General features: G+C 44.2%; 1 protein-coding gene across 1 annotated transcript in view; it reads left to right on the forward strand.

Annotated features, from left to right (window-relative positions):
• Positions 1–1,244: 1,244 nt before the first annotated feature.
• The window catches only part of LOC106849606 (vesicle-associated membrane protein 2-like), a 43,434-nt gene continuing 18,202 nt past the window's right edge, over positions 1,245–26,476 (forward strand). The window contains exon 1 of the mRNA XM_088170507.1: positions 1,245–1,371. Within this exon, the coding sequence (XP_088026633.1) occupies positions 1,370–1,371 (2 nt within the window). The 5' untranslated portion in view covers positions 1,245–1,369. The remainder of the gene's footprint in view (positions 1,372–26,476) is intronic.

Genomic DNA, 26,476 nt, shown 5'->3' on the forward strand with positions numbered 1-26,476 from the left:
CTTCAATGCAGTGAGCAGCTCTCAGGCAGCAGAGGAGAATGGAGAGGGGTTCCTGTGGCTGTCACTCCGAGGATTTCCATAGTTCCCCAAGGAGCTGGATCCCTTCAGAGCTGACAGCCCATGTCAGCTGTGTCTGAATGGGCTGTGATCACGTCTGAGCCGGGATTTGGGCAATAGCTGAGTGTCCTGATGTCTGGGCTGTGGGTGCTGTCACATTCCCTGGCTGCGTTCTGCATGAAAATACTCAGCTGGTTGATAACAAGCTGAGAAATTGGGATTGATGCCTTGCTCACCCCGGTAACTGTGGCGTCTTTGCCTGTTGCTTTGAGGAACAATTCACCTTTTCTTAGATTTCCACATCAGAAAACACAGATTTGATCTGAGGATTCTGTTGCACTTTATTCCCGACAAGCACCCCAAGATTTGAGGTCTAGATACTTAGAAAAGCTACTTGTCTTACCCAAAATGAACGCTGGTTTGAATGGCCGGAGCTGGCTGCCCACGGAAAATTAGTGAAGGCAGCGACAGGTGAAGCATCTTTTTACAAGTGAACAAGGTATCATTGGGACAGCAGTGTTAAATACCACTTCTGGAAAACCCATGCAGACTTTCTTATTCCTTCACCTTTCTTTAGAGCGTGTCAAGGCCTTGGTGTGAATGCAGAGGAACATGTGCTGTTCCTGAGTAAGTTTTGTTCTGCACAGGGGGATGGGCATGCGAGGAAACCGCTGATGTTCACGGAGAGTGAGGTTGGATGCCCGGATTGAGGTTGAGTGTGAGGTGATGTCTAAGCCACAAGCAAGGGCTGTACTTCATCTGAGACACAACCTTTCCAGAATCAGTGCTTGATCTGGTAGCTTATCTGTCTCTGGATTTGCTCTGCGGGTTTTCATTCACAAGCCCTCACCCACGACAGCAGGGATTGAACGGCAGCACCTTCCGTCACTGTCTTCCTTTCGAGAAATGTTCCTGTCTAGCGAGGAGAGGCAGAAGGAAGGTGGTTAGAGAAACACACGCAGGTTTTCACCCAGCGCCGGCCGCAATGAGCCCGCTCCGGGCCACACCCAGCGCTCTGTCCGCGCTGTCCGCGCTCGGTGCGGGAGGGGCGGGCAGGGCTCGGGGCTGCCCTCGCCGCTCGCCCTCGCCCCGGGGCTGCTCCCGCCGGCAGGAGGGTGTGGAGGGGGCACCCCGAGCCTCGCCTCTGCTCCCCACCCTGTGATGCGAGGCGCAGGCATGCTCAGTAGCCGGTGCCTACCCCTCCTCTCCCAACAACAGTGCCTACAACAGTAGGAGCCGGCTGGCAGCAGGCGCGGAGCCGAAAGCCATCTTTGCTGGAGAGGGAGGCAGCGCAGCCCGCTCGCCCCTCGCCATGTGAGTACCGGCCCGCAGCGGGCACGGAGCCGGCACCTGCTGCTCCCTCCGCAGCGCACGGGTGGGGATGGTGGGGCCGGGATGGACACGGGCCGGGGGGATGGACACGGCTCCCAGGGATGGACACGGGCCGGGGATGGACACGGCTCCCAGGGATGGACACGGGCCGGGGGATGGATACGGGCTGGGGGGGATGGACACGGGCCGGGGATGGACACGGCTCCCAGGGATGGATATGGGAGGGCGATGGACACTGGCAGGGGATGGACACGGGCTGGGGGGAGATGGACACGGCTCCCAGGGATGGACACGGGCGGGGGATGGACACTGGCAGGGGATGGACACGGCTCCCGGGGATGGACACGGCTCCCGGGGATGGACACGGCTCCCAGGGATGGACACGGCTCCCAGGGCGGGGAGCTCGGCAGGTGCCGCGCTCGGAGCTGCGGCAGCACCGCCCGTCTGACCGGCTGCGGCTGCTGCTGCCGGGCACCTGAGCGCACGGATGGGCTCTGTCTGTGCTTATCCAGCAGCCCGGGGCGTTACTGACACGTTTCTAGTCGGATTCATGCTGAAAAGGGAAGGGTGGGCCAAGATCCTCAACAGGTTCGAGTCAGGGTTGTTCAATAGCATGAGTCACTGAGCGCTGCTGCTCCACAGCCAGCGGGTCCTGTTGGTTTTCAGTGCTCCATGAAATGCTCGCTCTCAGACCGTCTGATCCGTCCAGCCTCACCTTCTCCAGTGCCAATGGCTTCCTGTCAGCCCTGCTTGATAGTAATCTGTTCCTTCTTGTTCCCATCTCTCCAAATACCTATCCCAAGTTTTTACATGGAGCATTAAGGGAAGCATTAACGTTCTCTGCTAGGCAGTGATGAAACCCCCAAAGTCCATTCTGAAACCAGAATGTGCTGAGGTAAATAGGAATTGATCAGACCCCTCTTCATTCACACAGGGATTCAGGCAGCTGAATGCATCATTGTACTATTTCCTCAATTCATTGCTCATTGCCAGTGACCCTTAAGGGAGAACCCAAAAAGATGTCTCAAACAAACAGTCATTTGTGCTAGTACTGGGTGATCTTGTGAGAACTGGAGCTTGGTTGATTCAGAGAACATGAGGAGTCCAGACTGTCTAGGAAGTCTGTGATTAAATTACTTCTAAAATATTTCCAATAACCAACTGTTCTTAGGAGGCATTTTCAAAATAGAGTCTACAGGCGTATTCTGAAATGTTAGCTTTTGTCTTTAATGTTGTTTCCGATATAATATCTCAGATAATAAGCTTTTGTTGGTGTTGTCCAAAATATTTCCAAAGCAAGGAACTCCTTGGAAGTAAAAAAAATAACTTTCAAATAGAAGATTCCTTATGGAAGCACCCAAGTCTGTCAGTAAAAGCCAGTTCATTGTAGGCTCCTGTTGCCTAGCTGTGTTTCTATTGAGCCAGATTATGACATCAAACACTTCTATTTGTGTGTGAGCTGTTCTTCAATGATTAATATATGAGTTTGCTGCTGCAGTTTTATACAATCTGAGCTGTTCTGACACTAAGCAATAATCAGACAGTGTTTAACATAACCTACGTGTGCTTCAGTCTTGGTGCAAATAGGTTTTTATGGGAGCGTTTGTAAATGAAAAAAAGGGTGATACTGATATAACTTGGTCATACTTCTGTAGGGGCTTTACATCAGACTTCTGAGAAAAATTAGAGGAAAACATGGCAGCAGTTTTTTGTCTGATTTGGCCAAATGGATTTTCAGTTTGATAATCAAAAGAAAACCAAGACAAACAAGCAGCTTGCCATTGGCAGTGTCAGTTGGCTTCTGTTTCACTGCCATCTATTGAAAAGGAAACCTTTCCTTTGAACGTGTCCCATGACTGCTGAGTTTCTGTTCAACAGCACAGGTGAGTGTGGGGTAGTGACTTGCAGCTGTAGCTGACTGGCTGTCAGAGCCAGTTTCTGGTGAGCACCAAACTCTGGAGGTCTCTTCTCCTGCTGTTCCACCCGTGGGAGCCGTGGGCTCCTCCTGTGCCTGTCCAGACTGACACTCACGGTGCTGTGACTTCACTGCTGGGGTAAAGAGCTCCTGGCCTGGGCCAGGTGCCAGCCCCAGGTGTGCTGTCCCCTGCAGCAGCTGCAGGGGTTGCTCAGGGAAGGGTGCAGTGGCTCTGCTATTCCCAGAACGCTTTCCCAGCTTCCAGCTTGGGAGTGGCTGAACCTGGAGAGAGTTCTTTGTGTTTGGTGACTCCCAGTGGGTTTTGTTCTCTCACTAAGGTGTCCTGGGTGAGGAGTTCTGCAGTTGGAGCACGCAGTGTGTGGAAGCAGCTTCCTGTTGGTTTGGAGCTGACAGGGAGCAGACTCTGCTTGATCTCACTCTTGTATTGGAAACCTGAGAACAGTGTTCCTTATTCACCATGTTTTCTGTGATCCATGATTGTGTATCACCCCAGCAGACCTGCAGGGTTCCCATCAGGTGGGAATCTGTCCCCGTGGCCTCTCACAGTGAGCACAGCCCAGGGCAGGTGAGATCCATTCAGGTAACTTTCACATTTACACAGGCAAAGGAGAGGAAGCTGTAACATCAAAAGGTTGAATGAAAGGAGAAGGACATAAAAGGGCTTTAAAGCAAGAACAGAGAAAGGTGAGACCTGCCAGTACAGCTGGGAAAATTGTTCCAGGTGTGAGGAAGAGCACACCAACTCATTTGGAGGAGATGTGAGAAGCAGCAAAGGACAAAATGGTGCCCAAAGTTGAGGAGCTTCTGAGCTTTTTTCCTTGCTGGAAAACAGGCCAACAGCAGCAGGTGAAGTTAGGGTTTTGTTTCATTTATAATGGTCACAACTCAATGGGTAACTGTACAATAGCAGCTCAAGGCATCATGTCATCTGCTGTTTACAGCCAGGTCAGTGACCAGACAGCAGGGTGCCTCTGATTGCATTAATCCAGCACAAATGGGCTCCATTGCAGGGGACAACCTTTGTGACAGGAGCAGCAAAGCAAATCACCTGGCTCTCCCTGGGGCAAAATTGCATCTCACTCCTAGGGTAGCAGTTAGAGTTTCCTAAAAAAAATCCTTCTGCCTGTTTTAGAGCAGCAAGGAGGGGAAGGGTGGGATTAAAATGGTTGCAGCAGTAGCAATGAGTCTGTTCTGGCTGAATGTCTATTCAGTTTCTCTGAGAAGAATGTTGTGACCATTGTCTCCTGTTGTTTGTAGAGCAGTACTTAGCCCTGCTTTTGTGGGCATAATTTTATAGGGCTTGCGAAAATCTCCCTGCCCTTCTCTTGTACTGATCAGCAGAGACAAACATTTCAGAATAATCCTCTTCACAGTCCTGATCCACTGCTTTCAGGGAGTCCAGTGCCTTACAAAAATGCATACAGCCAGTGCATGTCCTAGGAAAGTCCAGGCATGAAATGGAGGGATACACATTCTAAGTGGTGCAGTGTTCCCTGCTGTGCCCGTGTTCCCTTAGAGATGTTCCACAAGAGCTCCATAAGTCCTTTGTGTAGGAAGATGTGAGTCCCCTGCAGCTCCCAGAGTTTTATACCTGGTGGCCAGCTTCCTCAGATCTATCCAGGCCAAGGTCAGGAGTGACATTTTCTGGCATTCTCCCTCCTCCCTGCAGCCAAGCCTGAGGGTGTGATGGTTGGAGGCTCTGTTCATCCAGCCATGGCTGTGGAGGGCTGGGCTGCTCTTCTCATCTAATGGGTGAAATGGAGCTTGCAGTGAAAGTAACCAGGCTGTTCTTAGAGCAGCAGGGCTGTGTGCATGAGAAGAGGATGTTGAGAAGTGGAGAACACCCCATTTTAGCACAGCTCTCTTCTGACTTGTGTGCTGGTTCCCAGCTCTGAGTAAGAGGTTGAAGTAAGGGTGTAAGAATAGGAGCTGCTGTTTAATCTGCTGCCTGGAGACATCACCAGAGGGATTCGTGTGTTTTATTCATTGTTTGCTTCCCTCCACTTGCTCTCTTGTGGCACCATGTAGACACAGATCAACTTCATGTATTGCAATAGAAATAAATGCTTCCAGCTCACATGAAATGTCATTCCTGAGACACTCAACTTGCCATTTGAGGTAAGGGTGGCTCAAGCAGGTCATAAATCTTTTGGATATTTGGATGATGAGTGTTTGAAAGTGTGGAGTTCAAACTGTGTGGTGTCTTGAGGGCCTCAGCCAAGAAGGTAATCTCAGAAAGGGAGCAACTGGGAATGATATGTGACAAGTACAGGCAAAGATTTTGTCCTAATAAACATTCTTCCAAACAGGCTAATATAAAGTAGTTGAAACCCAAATAGATACAGTTTGGTGGTCCCTTACCCTGTGACTTAGCTCTCCCTCGTTCTGCCGTGCATCAGCCACAGCTTGCTCCCCTTGACTCCCAGGCGTTTTTCACAGAGAGTTCCAGCTGTGCAGTGACTCACAGGACACCGAGAGTTGGTGCAGCAGAAGATGAATTGGTCTGGCAAAGGAACACTTCTCTTTTTCAGGAGCTATTTCCATAATTAATGTCTTCCTGAAGAATCAGTGATCAGGCTGTAGAGCACCAGGCAGAGCCGTGTTTGTGTGCACGTGTGTACAGGACATTCCTGGCTGGGGGATGAACAGGCAGGGCTGAGGGGAAGAGAGGAAGGGGTTCAGTGTTCTCCCTCTCCTTGGCTGCTACTGGGCTTTCTACCAAGTAGCCACGACCAGGGAAAAAGGGTGGAAGGAGGAGAAAGGAGAGAGCGACCAGTCCAACAAACTCTCAGTTCTGTGCATTCGAGTCATTAATCACCAGACAAAGAAATCAGAAATACTGAAAACCAGCATGCTCCTCTGTCACCATTTGTGGGATGCAGAACCCGTGGAAGCTGTTCCCTGACAGCTTTAGCCAAATGTTTACAGTTCCAGCACAGACAGTCACAAATAAGCTCAGATTGACCAAACTGTTTGTGTTAAGCAATTACAACTCAAAGACAGAATATTCTCCCTCCTACGTCACTCAGCACTCTCTGCTGTCATTATTCATAGCCATTACCTGCAATTAACCGGCCTGGGTTTCTTTAATGATGTAATTCCTTTTTTTTCGGTTGAACACTCTAAACTCTTTTCCATTTTCTCCATCAAATGATTGCAAAGTGGGATTTAACTGCTCAGCTATGACAACCTTGTGTTTTTTCAGTGTAAATTAGTAAGTAACTAGTTGAAATAGAGCTGTCTGTACCTTTGCAAGTGTTTTGTTGGTTGCAGTTTTATTGCTGCTTCTGTACCAGGTGATACAATTAGAATGGAAGTTTCTGACCAAATGATCTGAATTACATGGTCCAGTTCCTTGATCTTTTCAGATGAAAAATTTAATAAGAAAAATAAAAGTATTATTAATAGTATTATTTCAGAATAAATGAGAGAAAAAATTAATTTATCATGTGTTTTATCTTACACCTGGACTCAGTACCACAGCATCGAAAGAGAACTCTTCTGGAAGGTTGAGATTCTCCTATGATCACCTTTCAGAAGATAAACCCCACAATGTTTCAGGAGTTGTGTTTTGTTTAGTTTGGTTTGTTTTTGTTTGTTTGTTTAAGTGCATTCTCATCTATTGCAGTGCACGTTCAGTGTAAACCAGTAGATTATTGCAATGGTTTCCAATATGAGGTCACAGCATATCTGGAAGCACCAGAGACCAGAATGTTTGTGTTTGTGAGGAGTCTGTGCTGTGACCTTCACTGGAGGCTTCATTGTTTTGAAACCTGTTGAAACCACAGCAGCCTTTGCAAACAGCCCAGAAACAGAACCAGAACTGGGGGATGGGAACACCCAGAGACAGAACCAGAACTGAGGGATGGGAACACCCAGAGACAGAACCAGAACTGAGGGATGGGAACAGCCCAGAAACAGAACCAGAACTGGGGGATGGGAACACCCAGAGACAGAACCAGAACTGAGGGATGGGAACAGCCCAGAAACAGAACCAGAACTGGGGGATGGGAACAGCCAGAGACAGAACCAGAACTGGGGGATGGGAACACCCAGAGACAGAACCAGAACTGGGGGATGGGAACACCCAGAGACAGAACCAGAACTGGGGGATGGGAACAGCCCAGAGACAGAACCAGAACTGGGGGATGGGAACACCCAGAGACAGAACCAGAACTGGGGGATGGGAACAGCCCAGAGGCTCTCATGGGTCCTGTCCCATCCAATGGTCTCCATGTGCTGAGTAGGCAAAAAAGAGTTTCCCAAACTCCTTACATGGTCTAGAGAAGACTTGAGGAGAAGAAACACGCCATGATAAGTATTGGATTGAACTCTTCTTAGTGCTTGATACTGGATAGGTGCTGGCTTTTTTTTAAGACGCTTGCACAAGATCCAGATGGGAATTTATATATTGGAATTTTAAATTTTTAATTGGTAATTGAAATTTGAAAAGCAAACGGTATTAAAAATGCAGTTACTGTAGCAAAAGGGTTTTTTAATTTCCTATTCTGGAAAATGTGTTGTTATAAAATTGTGAAAAGACTTCTTTGCATTCTAGGAATGGAAGTTGCAAAGTTTGGTTTGAAATAATTTCTTGAAGGACTGCAGAGTGCCTGTGTTGAGGAGAGATGTTTTGAAAATTGTTTTGGGAGATAATGAAAGATCTGACTGGATGGTGTCCTGAGCAAGTCCATCTAATGGGCTCTGCTTGGAACAGATGGTTGCACTAGAGGATCTCCAGAGGTTGCTTCCAGCCTCGGTGCTTCTCTGATTCTGTTTGAAAAGGTCAATCAAAATTGAATATGTTTGAGTTAATTAAACTAACATTTGGCTGTTTCCCAAACATTCACAATCTTAATGTTTCATCCATGATAACTTTGATTTTCAACCCATTGGCAGTGATGCCAGCTCTGACAGAAAGGGAAAACCTATGGTATTCAGGAAGGGAGGGAATGTAGGAGCTTAGAAAAATGCAGATCACTGGAATGCATGATTAAATTTGGCTTGAATGCAAAAGTTCATGTTCTTTCCACAGAGAACAAAACCCAGACTCTCTGCAAGTGAGCTTTCTCACCTTTCATCTTCAATGCAGCCTTCTCCAGCTTGGTGTCAGCTCCCAGCTCTCTACACGGTGTCTCACCAGACCCTGAGAACCTGGGAAAAGCCATTGTGCTGTTCCCCTGTAAATGCTGCCTCAGCAGAGCAGAGTGATCAATTTAATAAAACCATATATGCTTATACCAAGTGAGAGTGATCAGATCCACAGCAGAGGAGGAATCTCCCTCCCATGAGCAGCACGTGAGAGGAGCTGCTCACAGCAGTGAGGAGTGGTGCTGGCCAAGGCAGCAGGTGATGCCTTGGGGTGGCTCCCTAGAACAGAGGCTGGACAAGGTTAAAAGAATAAAGTGGGTATTTATTAAAAGCCTTCAATAGATACACCTGGGGCAGTCAGAAGCCTCAGAGGCTACACCCAAAATGGACAATGGGCTGAGTTTTTCAGACAGATATAAGTTTGGTCCATTTACATATCAGGGGTTAATCCTCCAATTACAGCTCCAGGTAATGAAGTCATTTACCCCCAGTTTGTTCCCCCCCAATTCACTTTAGTTTGCACATTTTGGGGTCTGAGGCAGTAGGGTGTTCCCTGGAGGGATTTTTTTTTCTGACCAAAGTGTGAAGAGAGCTCACTAACACTATGTGAGGAGTTCAGTTATTCACTAATGCAGTACAGGATCTGAAAAGTATGAAAGCTAAAAACTTAAGGCATCATCAGAAGCTGGATGGATCCCTAGCCCAGCATCTTCCCTGCCTCTCCAGACCTCCTTCCTCATAGCAGACTTTGTGTACCCCTGCAGGAGAGGTGAGCAGTGAGTTTCCCATGCAAACTGCATTTCTTGCTGGAATCAGTCTCTGAACCTTCACAGTGAGTGATCCACCCAAAGTACTCAGCTCTGCCGAATCATGGAGCCCGTGTAAGAGCAAGTGTGCATCCATGAAGGAAAGGGCTTGGGAATTGGCTGCCCTGGCTTCTCAGCATCTCCCCTGCACACACACAGTCAGGGGTGCTGGCTCTGGCAGCTGGGAGTGGTGTGATGTACTCGTTGCTTTTTTAGACACTGAGGTCCTGGATCATGCGGTGTGTCAGCATTTTAGAAATCTCAGGATGCTGATAAAGCTTACTTCAGGAGGTTAGTGGTTACAAATGGCATTTGTTCATTTGAATTCACATACAAAAATAGCTCCTCTTTATCATGCTAGTGACTGGCCCTGTGCAGGGCCTTAATTACAGTGTGCTGCAGCAAGGCAAAGGGCACTGCTGCTGAAAAGCATAAACCTGGGCTGCTGGCAGCACAGACCAAGGCATGGGTAAGTGTTTAGTACATTATTTTGGAGTTTAGAGGGGGATTCTAAGCCTGTGCATTCCTTATTGTTGTCAGTGATCCTGAACAACACTAAAAGAAGAGACAAAACTCTCTCATGCCCTCTCTCCCCCTCACTCTTTTAGGCTGACTTGTGGGAAAGCTTTCTGAACTGAGCTGGGTTTGCTGATAGCTCTGACAGAGAACGGCTCCCCCTTCTCTTTCCTTCACATATCTCCAGCAGTATCCACGTCCAGTGTGTGCCCAGAGACAGCACCTGCACCCAGCACCTGCCACCCGTGCTGACAATTCAGCTGGGGAAAGGGGAAGGGAGCAAAGGAACAAAGAGCTTTAATCAACAGCAGCAAAAACATCCTGAGTGCAGAGTGGCAGAACAGCCCTTCCAGAAGGCTTTGGGTATTGTGTTGTTCCCTGCACGTCAAAAAGTGGCTGGGATTTGAGGATGACTTCTATCCCACTGGCTCACCCAAGGGTTTGAAGGCAGAATTTGCTGAGCTGGTGTCAGAGCTGTGGCTGGGAGCCTTTCTGCTGATTGGCATCTGGGGACAGCTCACTTGGGGTGGGTACTGCCAGCATGAATCAGCAGGTATCTTCCTGGGAGCAGCTGACAGCCTGGATATCCCGAGTGCTCAGCAGAGATCCCACCAGGCTATAAAATCTGCTTGTGAAATGTTTGACTTCTTCTTTCCAGCAGGGAGCTGTACAGTCATTCCCTGACAGCTGAGATACTGTCTCCCACACACATGTGAAGATCACACAATGACATTTTTCAGTTAACTTTATTTACTAGATGATACAAGTACAAAAATATTTCAAGTCACTTAACACCTTGATGCTTTTTTCTTTACTTTGAACATTTTAGGGAGACAGGGGGGAGGGAATGGAAAGTCAGAATATGCCCCACACGTCTTGGCATGCTGACAGGAATCACATTTTTCACGTCAGTCTCCATTGCTTCTCGTACATGAAGCGATGTGTTCTCTTGTATTTCACCTTTGTGACTCGTACGTGGCTGCAGCAGCAGCAGCAAAGTTAAAGCAAAGACCTTTCCATCAGCATGTGCACTGCCCTTGCAGTGACAATCAGTTCCATGCACTTGACTCTAGGGGAGAACGAGCAGATTTGATTAAGTTCTGTGCAGACTGAGATGTCTTAGCAGTAAAGCAGAACGATCTGCTAACAGAAATCACAGCTGACAGGTGCTTTTCTTGTCTAACCCCCACCTGGCAAAGCCAGTTATTCACTATGCAAGTGGGTATTTTTCTTGCTGCTGACTCCCAGAGAGCTGTTTGCTCAAGGGCTCCTTCACCAGCACGGCTTTGGGAACAAAGCCTGCTCAGTGCCCATCTGCCTCTGCCAGCCCTGCATGGTGAACCTTGTCATGCAGAAAGAAGGCACTTGGGGTAAAATGTAACAATCAGAGTCAAACACTGAATGTTTGGGCAGAAGGAAGAACGACTCTGAGTGTTTGTGCACAGGAATCAAGAGGGGGCCTGTCCCTTGGAGAAGGAAACAAGGAAGGCACAGAGCAGAGTTCCTCTCTGGAACAGCCTCGTTCTTGTGGGCTGGCACTGACCAAGGGCCACCAGGATTTCTCAGTTACTCTCTGTAGCCTTGGGGGAATCTGCAGGTCTTGTATCAAGTGAAAGAACTCCAGAAATCCAACATTTGGTAGCACTGAGTGGTTGCAAGTACTGAAGTCCCTTGGGAGATGAAGTGCTATTGCACAAAGGGAAAAGGGGTCCAGAAGGTCGTGTCTGTGTAGCAAGTTAAATCCAAAATCCTCAGAAGCAGCATGGCTACTGACTGATCAGGCTCAGCTCACAGCTAAATCATTCTGTACAAGGTGCTTTCACTCCGAGATGCTGCAGAAGCATTGCATAAAGTGAAGGCAAACATTGAAAAAAGTAGCAAAGAGTAGTTCAGAAGGTAACTCCCAACAAATTAAGCATTACTTACTTTGCTGAGGGAACGTGAAAAATCCTCAAATATTACAAAATAGTAAACGTTTAACAAATCCTAAACAGTGACTAGACAAATGTTAATTTAAATTAAAACTTCACTCTTTTTAATTTTTTTTTCTTTTTGTGCTTTGGTTCTGGTGCTTATCTCTGGGTCTGTTCTAGTACTTCTTGTCTATTTACAACAAAGGCAGCTGCTTCCTCAAAGTGGAGCAGAATATTTGTGCTTCACTGTTTGAGTACATGTAACCATTTGAAGAACTCCTCTAGTGGAAAGGATTTTTTTTCTCAATGGCTTATGTTTATTCCTGTTGTCTTTGTGTTGCTTTGAGACTGATTGTGCAGGTTGCTGATGGGATTTTGCACGTAAATGACGAAGGAGTAGCAACAGAAACACATCCAGCAGCCTGTCAGCAGTGACAGGATTGCAGAAATTCCTTTGTGTTGTCAGATAAACAAAGGGAATCCCTCTGCTCTGAGCTACAATTTCCTTTAATTTGGTGAAAGTAGAATAATCTGCATTTATTCTTCTTGGCTGTTTCTTTGAGAGAATAAACTAGGCAAACTCTGCTCATTCTTTCATAACAGAACAGACTGGATGTGGGCTGGGGTCACAAGAAAATTAATTTAGAATATGTGAGGAATTGAGGTGAGGGCCTTGACTCTTTCTTATGGAACTTTTGAATTTCTGAAAAGCCTTTGCATTTTCTGTGCTGCCAAGCTCCAACCCGGTAAATCCCTTTTTTGGGAGCAGCAGAGAAAACTGAGATTTGCCATGATGGACAAGGCTTCTTTTTCTTTAACCTTACTTCTCCAAGGAGAGCACCATAAGGGGCTCTGTGTTTGTATGAGGCACATGAGAGGTGCTGTGGCCTCTCAGCAGCACAGTTCTCTCAGAATGGAGACCTGACATCCTAAGCAAAGTCTAATCTCTCTCCAAACTTCTTTAATGAGCATCTAGGACTCTAGATATTCTTGCTGTGTACATGCAGAGGCAGAGGGCTGGTGTGGAGCCATCCTTTCCAGTCAGGAAACAAAGGCTGTGTCTGCACTGAAGCACTGAGGAGAACAGGAATTCTGAAGATGCAGCACAAGATAAATCTCTGCATGCAGGAATTTCACCTGGGCAATCCCTTTGCCTCTGCTGCTGCCCCATGTCTGTGCATCAGCCCTTTATGTCCACATGCAATGAGCAGTGTCCCTGCAGCAGGGCTGAGCCAGGGGCTTTTGGGATAGAGCAGAGGCTGACTGCCCAACCCACCGTGCCATTAGACATCACTCTGCCCCTGAAATTACTGCTGTCTCTGGCCTTCTGTCTGCAAGGCACAACAAAGGCAAGAAGGAACAAAAAAAGAAAAAGACTCAAGGACTTAATTTGTTTATCTTCAATTACTAAACCATTGCCCAAGTAGTGGGGGCTTGTTTGGAACTGGGGACTCCTTAGAGGTACTGCCATAACCAAAGCAGGGCTCTTCTTGAGAAGCCTTTACTTTTCCTTAAAGCCTTTACTTGTGTTGTATTTCATATTTCTAAATATCCATGTAATTTTTTTAATATAGATTTTACATAGAACTTGCTCTTGGGTGTGTCCAGATAAATGCTCAGGGTGTGTGGCTCAGAGATCGAAAAGACAAGCTGACTTTACAAGGATTAGGAGAGAAGATCTTAATGCTCCACAAGAAGTGTGAGATTTTAGGTGAGAAGGTATTCAACACAGCAGCAAACACCTCTGCCCAGGAGCATGCAGATGTTTTTTTTCAAATTACTGCTGTTTATGAAGACAGTTGCTTTGTGAAAATGTGTATAAAGAAAGCTCAATTCAGAAGTTTCCATGATGCTGTGCCAGAGCTATTTTACATGTGAGCATTATGATTTCAAGCATGTTGTGTTTGACAATTCAGAGCTTTGTTCTGTGTTTAGAAATTAAGCCCTGAGAGGCTGATACCCTTTTCTATGTGTGTGCATTGGATGGCTTGTTTTGGGATGGGAAATTTGCTTTGTTTGTTGTTCAGAATATCTAAAATGGAGAAGTTGCTTGACAAATTCAAGTGCTGGAATTCAACCTCTTGTTTTTGGGGCCCTCATCTCCAGTCCTCTGGGGTGGCTCCTGTCCCAGTCTGGGGATGTGGCTTTGAAGAATCCTTGTTTCTTGCTTTTCCCAGGATGTGCTGCTGGTGCTCACCCTCTCCACGGGGAGGGACTATTTGTAGCAAGTTTAATGGGAACAAAGCAGGAACGATTGTTTCAAGTTTGTGTCCACAGCATCAGAGAAACAGAGTTTATTTCACAGCAGGACAGTGACTGCAGAGGAATGGCCCTGCTGGTAAAAGGAGAAAACCATGGGCTGGGTGATGCCATGCCAGGTGGACGAGGATGCATCCAGCATCTCTCTCCTTCCTTCTCGTCCCCAGTCTGTAATATACATGTGAGTAAAGCAAATTGGTTCTTGCAACACTGGCGTCCTCAGCACTGCACAGATTTACACAATACAAACATTGACAAATGAACCAAAGAAGAATTAAAATCTCCTTGGAAAACTAAGGCAAATGTAGCCATATACAATATATTTTATGGCTTATTTTCCTTCAGAGTAACAACAGTTGATCTAAGACTGACCTTTGAATATCTTTGCTCCCCTGTAACTATTTTGCCTCACAAAACCTTCTGTGGAGTGAATTTTCTCCAGCAGTCTGTACACAATGTGTGTCTTAGATATTTTGTCAGAGGCCACATCTTGTGTCATCAGGAATAGACTTGCCTGGCTTGGTTCTAATTTGAAATTTGATTTCTTAAATGTTCACAGATTAAAAAAAAAAAAAAAAGTGTGTACACATATATATATATATATATAAAAGGCAGGGGGAAAAAAGCATCACTCTGTAACATCTGAATGGAACACAGCCTGTGGACTGGGGAAAATATCTTCTGACCAGAAAAGATCTTTGAAGAGAGAAAATAAATTCCCTATGGAAGGATCAAAGCATATGAAGGTAATGGATTATGACAAGGTAAAAAAACACCTGGAGAAAATAGTTAGTTCAAACATAAAAGAAAGGAATAGGAGGGGGTAGGGTTTTTTGTTGGAGATAAAGGGTAGATAGATGGCTGGCTAAGTACTTGAGATTATATGCTGTAGCTAAAGGGTTATTAGTGGGAATAGGCACTTTTTTCCTGTCTGGTGCAGCCTCCACTTCTGTGGTGTCAAGGTATCCCTGGAGCTGCAGTCCTGAATTCCTGCTCTATTGCAGTGCTCTGTGACTGCAGCCTGATGCACCCTGCACTGCAAACAGGTCCTGTCAGACTGACCAGACACTGACATAATTGTAATAACCCTAAAGTCACTTTAATAGTCTGAGCAGGTCCTGCTAGGGTCAAAAATACACGGAGCTTATCACAGAAAAAAAGGGCAGGAACCCATCTGGTGAGCTAAGGAAATGTTCATGGGTGAAGAGCTCTGGAAAAAACCTTTTGTTCAGGATATTGTTAGCAAAGATCATCTGCAGTGCTGGAGGTGTCCTTGGGCCCTGGTCACTCCTGCAGCGTTGTTGGGTCACAGAAACAGGAGCTAAAGCTGGGCAGCAAAGACAGATCCTCCAGGATCTCCCTCCCAGTGCACATCAGTGGAATCAGGCCTTTGAAATGCCTCCAGAGGCTGGGGCCAAGTGACTTTGTCCAAGGCTGGGGTGGGCTTCTGTGGCCCCACTCCTCCTGTTTCCATCCCATCCTTCCCTGAGCTCATCACAAGGCACAATTCCCAGGTTTGTGCCAGTGCCTTACCTGAGCCAGGAGCTTCTCCTGCCCTAAACTCAGAGTGCTGGATGTGCTGAGAGACCCTGAGGCACACGGAGCCAGCTGGAGGTGCTGCTGTTCATCCCTCTGGTTTATTGCTCCAAATGTTTGGGCACTTGCATCTCCACAAAGCTGCTGGACAGTCCTGCCCAAACAGCACTCACTGCTTCTCAGCAGCACCTGCTTGCCCCCTGCCTTGGGTCAGCTTCTCATTTGCCTTTTTAATTTTCAGGAAACAACCTGCCCCTCTTGCCTTTCTGTGTCCAGGAGTTTATTTTGATAAAGGCAGCAGATTTGCATATTGACCCTAAGGAAGGAAAGTTTATTTATATAAATGACAATAACATTATATTTATAGCAATACTGGGTGCCCTTCATCAGCACATCCCATTCAGTGCTTTGCCTGTGGCCATATGCTGTGGGAGGAGTGTTGTTACCAGATGGGGAGAGAGGGAGATTAAGGCTCTGGAAAATCCTGGTCCCCCAGCCCTCACTCCTCCTTGGTACTGCCTGTGCTTTGTGGGTGCTCCTCTGCTCTTCTAAGAAGTGGCTAAACTGACTAGGATTTGTTGCTTCCAGCTCACAGGCAACTTTGAATGAAAATAAAAAAAATTAACTAAATTAAAAATAAAATTTTAAGCTTTTCTTTTGGTTAGACAGTTTTACTTTAAACTAGCAATTTTCCCTTGTTTTAAAGCAAGAGCAACTGCAAGAGCAATCTCTTGTCTATCCTATGATGAGAAGGAATTACATAAAGGAATAGATCTCAGTAGGTGCATGGTCCAGAAGGAATGGAGCAACATGAGGGCAAGATTCAGCTATTAATAGCAAAGCACTGCTATCTTCTATTGTCTTCAGATCTTGTTTAGTTTGGTGAAGTATAAACAAAGCCCAAGAAGTTGTGGGAAGTAGATGCAACAAGCCTGGGTAGAACAAATAGTTTTGATGAGAAATGTTATTACTCTGGAAACGAGAAGATAAGAGACCTCGAGCTGAATATTTGATATTCAGAATTCTTGATAGTAGGATGCCAAGAGAATTTCAAAGGAGTGACTGGGGCAGTCTGTCAGGAATGGTACAGGACTGAGGCCTCTGCCAGCTCTCAGTTTGAGGCCGTGCTGTTCCCACCTTTTCTGGGAGGTTCTGTTCTGGTCCTTTCTGTGTCATGAGAGAATGGTGCACCTTGTTACGTCTGGCACCACTTTGGGTTTTTTTGGTTGTGCTTTTGGGTTTTTTTTGCTTTTTGCATAGCCATGCTATCTTAGGTCAGCAGCTAAGTTTGGATACCAGTCCCAAAATGTCAGTTTTCAGCCCTTGTTTTAGCACGGTGCACATGCACAAAGCAGCAATCAGTGGCACCCTTTGGCTGCTCCTGCAGGCCCAGAGCAGCTGGGAAAAGGGAGTGCTGCTCCCGGTGATGCAGTGACTCCTCCTCCTCCATCTCCTCCTGTTCCACACACCTCTGAGTGGCTTTTCTTTTGGGTATTGTCACTTTTACCATCCTTACTCCTTTCCCTGGAGTGTGGAGGGGTGGAAGGTGGCAGCACACACAGAGCTGCTGCAGGAGAGTTCCACTGTGGAACTCCTTCTCTTTCCACAGTTGGGAAGAAAACATCTGGGATTAGTAAGCAGCAGAACCTCAGTTTTCATTTGAGAAAGGAAATGGAATGATTCATGCTGAAGCCATCCTCTCCAAGGGAGGAAGGTTTGAATTATTAAGAGCATATCTAAACATGACGGGTGCTGACACCTTCATCTCTTATTTTTACTGCCATGGATTTTCTTCACATGCAGTGAGAGAATTTACACCACAGGAACTGTTAATGGTTTCACGCTTCCTACCCATTTTTAGCTGCCTAATTTATGGAAAGCCATTACTAGGTGAGTCACTGCTTTCACAAGATTAGTGTGGCTGAGATAGAGCTTTGGGTGCTCCTTTAATTTCCATATTTGCTTGGAAGTTAAAACTGTTATTGTTTGGTATAACGGGAGAGTTCAGAGTCTCTGCTCTCCTTGATCATGTACAAATACTGAGGAGATGCTCCCTGTCCCTGCAAGCTAAGGAGCTAAACAAACAGGAGATACCTGCAGGCTAGATACTCGGAGTCGGGGTGGCTCATTGTTCAGGGCTTGTGCATAAGTGGATGGCAATTAAGTCATTCCAAAGATTACAATGAAGCAATACTGGAAATCTCACTGTAAAGAACTAATTGCAGAAACACATTTCCTCTCTGGTTGATCTCGTTGAGAAGGAGACATTCACAAGTTAAAAAGTGTAAGGTACAAGCCTGAGGGTGAGGGTTTTCCCCTCATAATAAATGAACTGAGGATTGAAATACATTTGGGATGTCTGTATCATGAATGTAGCAGGAAAAATTGCAGTGTGTGAAATCCTCAAGCATTGAATAAGAGGCAGATTTCATAGCCAAAACTCTTTGTAATAAATAATTCAAAAATATTTGTTCCGTTCAGACAACAAACTCAAGCAGGCAGTAATAGATAAAATTTAAAGGCAATCCCGAATTGATTTTTTAAAGCTAATTTACTCGTCTGTAAAGCTCTAAACTTGTTGCAAAAGGCATGTGTAACTTATCTTCCACCCAATTACAAGCTCTTAAAGGAATTACAAAGCTCTTCATAATGGTGCTTGAAGGTTGGTATTTTTCCTGGATAAATTCTGAGGCAGAACTTCAAATGCTACAAAGAGAAGTGACTGAAGCCCCAACTTTTCTTTTTATCTAATTAAATATCTCTTGTGTATGAGCTACCCACTTCTTTTTTCCCTAGGGTTTTTAAAACGCTTAAAAGATTTTAAAAACCAAAGGAAATAAGTCCAGCAGTGACTGATGTGCATAAGGTTGGGAGACAATAAGTGGTCAGTGGCTCATTAATGCTAAATTACAGAAACTAAACATCAATCATGTTAATCAATTGGTGTCTGTACATATTTTCATGTGTACCCCCAAACGTAGGATTTTGAAAGAGTCAGGAAGTTAATTCAAAATTAAACCCTTAAAACCTATCATCAACCTGATAACAAGAGCATTACTTGCCTACATATTAACCAGTAGACATTCTTTGGCTACAGTTTTACTGTGTGAGTCTGTGGTGGAAATGGAAATCCATTGGCATTGACTTCTACCAAAAGATTCAAAGTACTTGCAGTATTTAGAATTGAATTGTTCCATCGTAGGATTTTCCAGTAGGATTTTTCTTAATGGAAATGTGTTTGGACTACATATTCAGTGGCCATACATCTGCATTTTCAGGCAAGCATTTTTAATTTTCTTCTGAACCGAAATCAATATGAACACTTGTGGTGGATTCTTTTCTTTATACTTTCAAAACACCCCGCGTTTTTCATGCTGTTTTTTCATTCAGGGCAGCTGAGTGACTGAATGCCAAAGAAAAGCAAAACTCCATTCTTTGGAAGCTGAATGATTGCCTGCTCATGTCTTATACCAGTTCGACATAAAATGAGCAGTGTCCTCCCCTGGAGAGCCACTGCCATGACTGAGGTGTAAAACTGAGAAACAAAAGCAGCAGCAATAAAAAGAGAGGCATGCAAGGCTTTTAAAGGGTGCTGGCTTTGGCCAGATTTTCCAGGGAAATGCAGTTTGTGTGAGTGCCCTGTTAGCATCCCGCTGAACTCGATGGAGTGGTAAACACCTCGCAGATGAAAATTGCTAAAGGCTGTGGAAGATCAGCAGCCCCAGGTGCTGCAGCAGCTCAGCAGGAGCAGCTCAGGAGCCTTTCCAGCAGTGCTGCTGCTTCCTGGAGAGCAGAGCCTGGAGCAGGGCTGATGGACCTGGCATAATTGCAGGTTAGCAATTGCAAGATGGTGTTTGGGTGACTGGGGAGGGATGGAGCAATTTGGGATATGAAGCCAGGCTTTGCTGGCTTAGTTCCTCGTGAAACAGTTCATAATATAGCCTGCAAAGGTTGCTTTTTGCTGACAATTCTAACATCATAAAGCAGGGAGTAAATGGAGTAATTCTGAACAGTGCTGATGTTCCAAGGGATAAGGCTCAGTGTCAGGAACAACTCCTAGGGGACCCTAAGCACAAAAAAAAAGGCAGAAATTGATACAAAGTGAAGAAGTATGATAATGTACCACCAGAGTTTGTTCTAGAAATAAATAAGCCAGTGGATTGAGTGTTTGTCCTGCTTTGATCCATTTCATTTCCAAGCAAACTAACATACAAATGATAATCAAATGAAAATATTCTTTCCTTTTGGACATTGACTGTTGTCTCCAGTTGCAGCAGAGGACAGCTGAAGTGGTAAGGTGGAGCTGAACCCCACTCTTCAAAGCCCCTTGCCTGATGCACTGGGGAGTTGTGGCAGTAATATTTTATTTATTGCTTTCTCAAGGAGATGACAGGGTGCTGAAGTTGCTGTCACTTTTTCTGTATGAGTTAAACCAAAGATGTGTGATTCAGACCTACTCACTGACAGAATGCTCTGAATTTACATGATTAGAAAGTTCTTCAGATTAAAAGCAATTCATCAAGGCATTTCTCACCAGGAAAATATCTGTGTCAGATTAGCCCCTTTTCCTCCACGATGGTAGGACAGTAATTTTACTGAATTCAAGCAAAATCTCTGAACTACCTGCACAAACCATCAGGAGGGGATTTACATAATGTCTGTCATTAATCCCAGATGTAAAACTCTGCAGGTTCAAGATTAAAGGCTGAGTTGAAGTTCTTTAAAAAAAAAATCCAGAAAAAATAAAAAAAACCCCAAACCCAAACCCAAACCCCAAAACAGCAACAAAAAACCCCAGTACCAAGTGGTATTACAAACTTCTGAAAAAGAGTCTTTATCAGAAAACCTGACCCTTCAAATCTATTGAATCTTATGAAATGTTAATCGAAATCTTAATAAAACAATGTTTAGCTAAAGGTGTTGGAAGGTTTTTTATCACTCTGGTGCTGTTCAGGAAGGCTGCATGTGGAACTAAGCTGCAGGTTCTCTGGAAAGTTGCAATAAAAGGTGGTTATGGGGTGTCAAAATATCAATAACCACTTCCAAACTGTTCATCTGTGCTGGTTTGGAGCTCCTGCAACAAAATTGGTGCCACTAGTGAGAAATTGCATTTATTGTAAAAAAGCTGTGATGCCATACAATCACTTAGATGTTCTAATATTTGTAAGGTCCTGATTCCTCAGGAAACTGACTGGAGGGAAACTGGGAATTTGGTTCAGCTTTATCCAGGGAAGGTTATAGCAGAATGCAAGAGAGGAGGAAGAAACTGCAGAGCTGCACCATTGATAAAAAAAGTTGGATCCAATTTTCCATCATGTGTGAGCACAGAGTAAAACACAACCTGCTTTAACCCTGCTTGCTTGGATGAGGTTGCTGAGACTGGGGGAATTGTTGGCTCATTACTGGAAGCTGAATGCTGTTCTTTTCACTCCTAAAGGATTTGAGAATCTGTTAGCGTTTAGTGACTAAATAAACAGTATATGAGCAAAATAAAATCTTTAAAATCAGAAAAATCCAAGAGGGTGAGATTGTTAACAATTTTTTTTCCCTACAAGTTAGAGATTACATTACATTTACTTGAATAACCTGGATGTAGCAGTGTGGAGAGATTGGCATAATCACCAAACACACACTTCATCTGAATTTAATTTACCAGCTATTGATAAAAATCAAATTAATTCAGCTAGAAATTGATTTTTTTTTTCCAAATGAACTGCAGTTTGGAACACAGACTAAAGCCAAAATGCCATCAAATCCTAATTTATTGTGTTATGTAGGTAGATGATTTCACAGTTTCGTTTTTTTTTAAGCCACTACAAGTTTTTTGAATTACAGGCGGGATGAGTCTGTTGATATTCAAGTTTTTAAAATTGAAATTTAGCCTTCATTTAACCATTTAAATTGATAAGCCACTAATCCTGAGTCATTATGGTTTTGTTTGCTGGATTGGAGAATAATCTAATCTCTGACATCTCTCTGAGCTCTGATGGCTCCTGGTTTTGAGATACACATGCACATATATTCATGCTTACATATTTATGGAATTACTTCCGGTTCTTAAATAAAATAACAAACTCTTGTTCTTGCTAGTAATTTCTATGACTCCGAAGTGAATCAACGCTTCACTGTTTATTATTTATCTTTTCAATTCAGAATTGCCTATGAGAAGTCTGATAATCTAATTTTAAAAAAAAAAAATTTGTAAGTAATCTCTGAAAACTTCTACTCAGTGGATTACTCACAAGCTCTTGGTCGTTTTTATTTAAAATCTCATTGTAAAAATGGAAATGTGGTCTGTTCATTTAGGCTGGACTAGTTCTGTTATTTTCTCTTCTATTTGAATGCTGGAATCTGACTTCAAAATCTGTTTTCCCAATAATACTGTTGTTTGTCTTTCTGATAATACTTGCCTTAGTTAAATAATTTAAATATTCACAGGCAGCAGGTCACAGACGGCAGATTTCAAGATTTTTATGAGTGTATTATTAAATTGCTTTTAACAAGTTATTTCTAATTAAGACTAGGGAATTAAATCAACCTAGTTATAAAGAGGGGAGGCACAGAACAGGTTAAAATGTACTTTGCCAATTAAATCATAGACACTTCTAAAGAATAGGTGTGGTTTCTACCAAGGTACAACTTTATCCAGAGAAGATTACAGAAAAGAAATTCTAGCAAGGAAAATTACTTCTATTCATTTCTGTACTGAATTCCTCTCTGGATATTCAGCTACTCTAGGGCTCCATGGATAAAATAAAGACCTTGATTTCAGGTTTTCATGCAGGCACCAAGATTTCCTTGCATTCACAAGGCACAATTCCTTCTTTTCTGGACGCTGTGGTGTCTGGTTAATGATTGCAGGTGCATTTTGGGCACCCCCAGTGGGGACTCCAGCCCTAAGCACTGCAAAGCATCCTTGCAGGGATTAAAGTCTTTGGAGCCTCAAGAGCTTGGGGGAGTTAAAATGAGCCCCAAAAGGTCCAGCAAAAATCCTGCTGGACAGACAAGGCTGGGTCAGGTCTGAAGAACCACTCAGCCAGCCCTGGAGATAAGGGAGTGCTCCAGACAACCTCTCCAGTCCTTTTTCATATAAATGTTCTCTTTTCCATTGTTGTTTTGGCGAGGGGGGGAGAAGAAAATTTTTAAAAAAGGAATTACAACCTCATTCAGAAGGAAATGTTCAGGCAGAAACACTCCCAGTTATGTCAAAAATCAGTTGCTAACATTGGGAACTGACTGACCTGGCACAGTTAGTTCCCAAAATTTTTGCTATCGGTCCAAAGCCTAAGGATTTCCTATTGCCACCTAAATAAAATCTAATTGACTGGAAGGTGCCTCATTGGTGTGAAATGCTTCCTGCCATGTGTCAGCTGTGTCTCTAGCATGGAGCAGTCTCCTTCCTAGGCCAGCACCACCTGTCTGTGAGAGTTTAAGGTGTGCCTTACAGCTGTAACCTCTTAAAGCACGTCTCAGTTGTGGAGCTTTGCAGCATTCCGTGCCCGTGTTGGCTCGCTGGAAGCACTGGGCTGGGCTCTGATCTCCATCCTGCATCAGAACATCAGCCACAGCAGTGACTCATGCTCTGCAAGCCTCCTGTTGCTTAGGAGCTGCTTGTGATTTGAGAGAGTTGGGAAAGTCACGGTGAGGGAAAAGGGAAGGGGCTGAGTGCTCCTGGCCATCTGCAAGTGATGCCTTAGGACTTTAGCTTTTATATTTTTAAAATCCTGTACTGCATTAGGGCATAGCTCTAAACTTGTGTTAGTTACTGTCTTCACACTCTGGTCAGACAAAACAACCCCTCTGGGACAGAGGGCCAAGGACACCCTACAGCCTCAGCACCAAAAGTATAAACAAAAGTGAATTGGGGGGAGCAGACTGGGGGTAAATGACTTCATTACCTGGAGCTGTAATTGGAGGATTGACCCCTGATATGTAAATGGACCAAACTTATATCTGTCTGAAAAACTCAGCCCATTGTCCATTTTGGGTGTAGCCTCTGAGGCTTCTGACTGCCCCAGGTGTATCTATTGAAGGCTTTCATAAATACCCACTTTATTCTCTTAACCTTGTCCAGCCTCTGTTCTAGGGAGCCACCCCAAGGCATCAGTTGCACACCTGATGAGAGGCAAACAGAGGAAGGAATGTGCAGGGCTGGAGCCAGTTCCCTAGGTAACCAAGAGATGTGTTAAAAGGGAAAGTGGTGATAAGTAAATAAGTGCACACAATAAAGGCCCACACACATGACTAACTTTCCTAGATACCACAGACAATAGAGAGCAGCAGAACATGGAAATTCATGGATCTTGTATCTGTGAGGAAACATAAATTTCTCCCAGTGAGATGGTTAAATAATACCCTCATTCACAAGTTCCTTGTCATACCTTGGGCTGGCTCCCTAAAACAGAGGCTGGACAAGGTTAAGAGAATAAAGTGGGTATTTATTAAAAGCCTGCAATAGATACACCTGGGGCAGTCAGAAGCCTCAGAGGCTACACCCAAAATGGACAATGGGCTGAGTTTTTCAGACAGATATAAGTTTGGTCCATTTACATATCAGGGGTTAATTCTCCAATTACAGCTCCAGGAAATGAAGTCATTTACCCCCAGTTTGCTCCCCCCAATTCACTTTTGTTTATACTTTTGGTGCTGAGGCTGTAGGGTGTCCTTGGCTCTCAGTCCCAGAGGGGTTGTTTTGTCTGACCAGAGTGTGAAGACAGTTAACTTACACTGTATATGAAGTTTAGAGTTATGCACTGATGCAGTACAGGATTTGAAACATTTTAAGGCTAAAATCTTAAGGCATCACATCCACAGGGCTCCCAGCAGCAGCACAGCACAGCCCCAGAGTGATGACTCCACTGCACAAAGACACAGAGGCCAAAAAGCAATTGTAATAACCAAGTAATAACTCTATCAGTGCATTGAATCTTGCTGTAGATAGGCTGAATTTGTTGTGGACAGGTGGAGGTGATTCCCAATTTTTCGCTGGGATAGCAGTAGAAAAAAAATTATTTTTATTATGGAAATAAAGTGTCTGAATAACACTTACTTTTGAAGTGTGTATCTGTATCAGAATTGTAGTAGCAGGAGGGAATACTTTGCCCTTCAAGGGATGTAACAGGTGGAAAAACAGAGAGCTTGAGGAGTAGCTTTGAGGGCAGGGAATGCAAACTATGGGAATGCTTCAGTCATCTGGCTTCTCCTTTGTTAATATAAACTGGAATTTATGGTTGATGTGCTGTTTTGTCTCAAGTGTGATTGTCACCAGTTCTTCTTGTCACTTGAATAATATATGGACAATTCAAATTTTTATTAAGTTTTTGTCTTTTAAAGCGTAAATTTAAACTCAAATGTTCCTTCTCAATCACAAGGACTTTTTATTTCCAAAGAAGGACATGAGAAACAAGTGGTTACTTTTGAAGTATTGTAAAGTTAACTTTACAATGACTGGAAAGCAAAGCAGAAATACTCCTTGAGCAGACAGGGAGGAGACACTTTCCCTTTACCCAGAGAACCTTAAAGGGCTGCCAATAATGATGCAACTCACAGGAGATTTTCAGGCATGAAAATGTTTAGGCATTTTCACAAAAAAGCAAAAGGCAGTGCCTTGAATGTAACAAAACCGAAGGATACAAGCAGAGTGAACTGGTCTTTACTGAATGAGATGATGTTTGTAGATTTATTGGGGGAAGAAAAGCAAAATTGATGTTTCATTTCTGGACTGCAGCATTTTGCAAATGTAGAGGTGCTCACAGTTCTGAGCCACAGAGTATGGCTGTGAGCTTCAGAAATCACAGCACGGGTCTGGAAATGTGATTTAAACATAGGTCTCTGTGTAAAGCAAAGGGGATCATTAAAAAATCAGAGTTTGAGGGAAAGACAGATGGGAAAATAAAGGTGGGAGCTTAGCCTAAGGAGGAAGCACAAGGCTCTCGTGGACCCCATGAGGATGGGGAGATTCAGGAGAGGTGGCTGTAATATTATAGATCAATCTTACTTTAGACATTTTGAGTTTCAATATAGTCCATAATTTTCTGTTAGGAGATATTTAATGAATTTACATTAGTTTACCAAGCTATTTATTTGGCCAAATAATCTCAAAAATCTTTTTTAAGAAGTCTTTAAAGCTCTGGTTTTGTTTTATACAAAATATTCTGAGTTTTTGGAGGTTTTTTTTTAAATTCAAGGTGAACTTGAAATGAGAAGTTTCCCTTTATTGCTTTAATGTATTTTATTGGTTAAATGGAATCCAGTTCTAGGAATTGATGGATGTTGAAACTGGGAAGAAGGAACGCTGTGTGTGAATCATAACATTGTGGGAAGGAGGAACCCTGTGATAGGAGACTTGTAAATGATAGCTGTGCTTCATGGAAGCTCTTCAGGAACTGAACATGACATTTTGGGAGAAATAAGGGTGAAAGCTTGGCTCTCTGTACAGATCCCTTTGCTGTTCTCTGACACTTGCACAGACTGCTATTTAAATAATGAACAGGTGGGATAAAATATTCACTGCAGTTTTCTGGGCCAAGTAGTTAGACAAGATTTAAACTTAACAAGCCTCCTGATAATTAAGCTTTAATATAAGTAGAGGTGGTAATTACCCCATGAAGTTTAGCTGTGAGGAAACTGCCACTGAATAGCAGTGGCAAATACATAGACAGGCTAGAAAAACTCTTCACTGCTGATGGAAATGCGACTTTTTTCAGCTGTTTTGTTGTTTCTGGGACTTTAAAAACAAACCAACAAACAATAAAAACACGTTAAGAGTTGATTTACTTCTGAAATGCATCAGCAATGCTGGGAAGTGATGTACAGGAGAATGGGAAACCCCAAAGCCTCTTAGGATTTGAGTCCCTTAAAAGACAGGCAGAAAAACCTTAAGAAAATACTACTTAAAAGCAAGGAAAGCTTATCAATCTTCCCACTCCTTTGAGAGCCTTCCTTGCTTCTCTGTGTCAGAGTGAACTTTTAACTGAATGTGGTGGCTTGTAAAGGTTTCCTAAAATTTTTACTTGCCAACACCTGGGCAG

The sequence above is a fragment of the Sturnus vulgaris genome, chromosome 10 (genome assembly GCF_052056855.1).
Source record: "Sturnus vulgaris isolate bStuVul1 chromosome 10, bStuVul1.hap1, whole genome shotgun sequence".
In the NCBI taxonomy this organism is placed as follows: Eukaryota; Metazoa; Chordata; class Aves; order Passeriformes; family Sturnidae; genus Sturnus; species Sturnus vulgaris.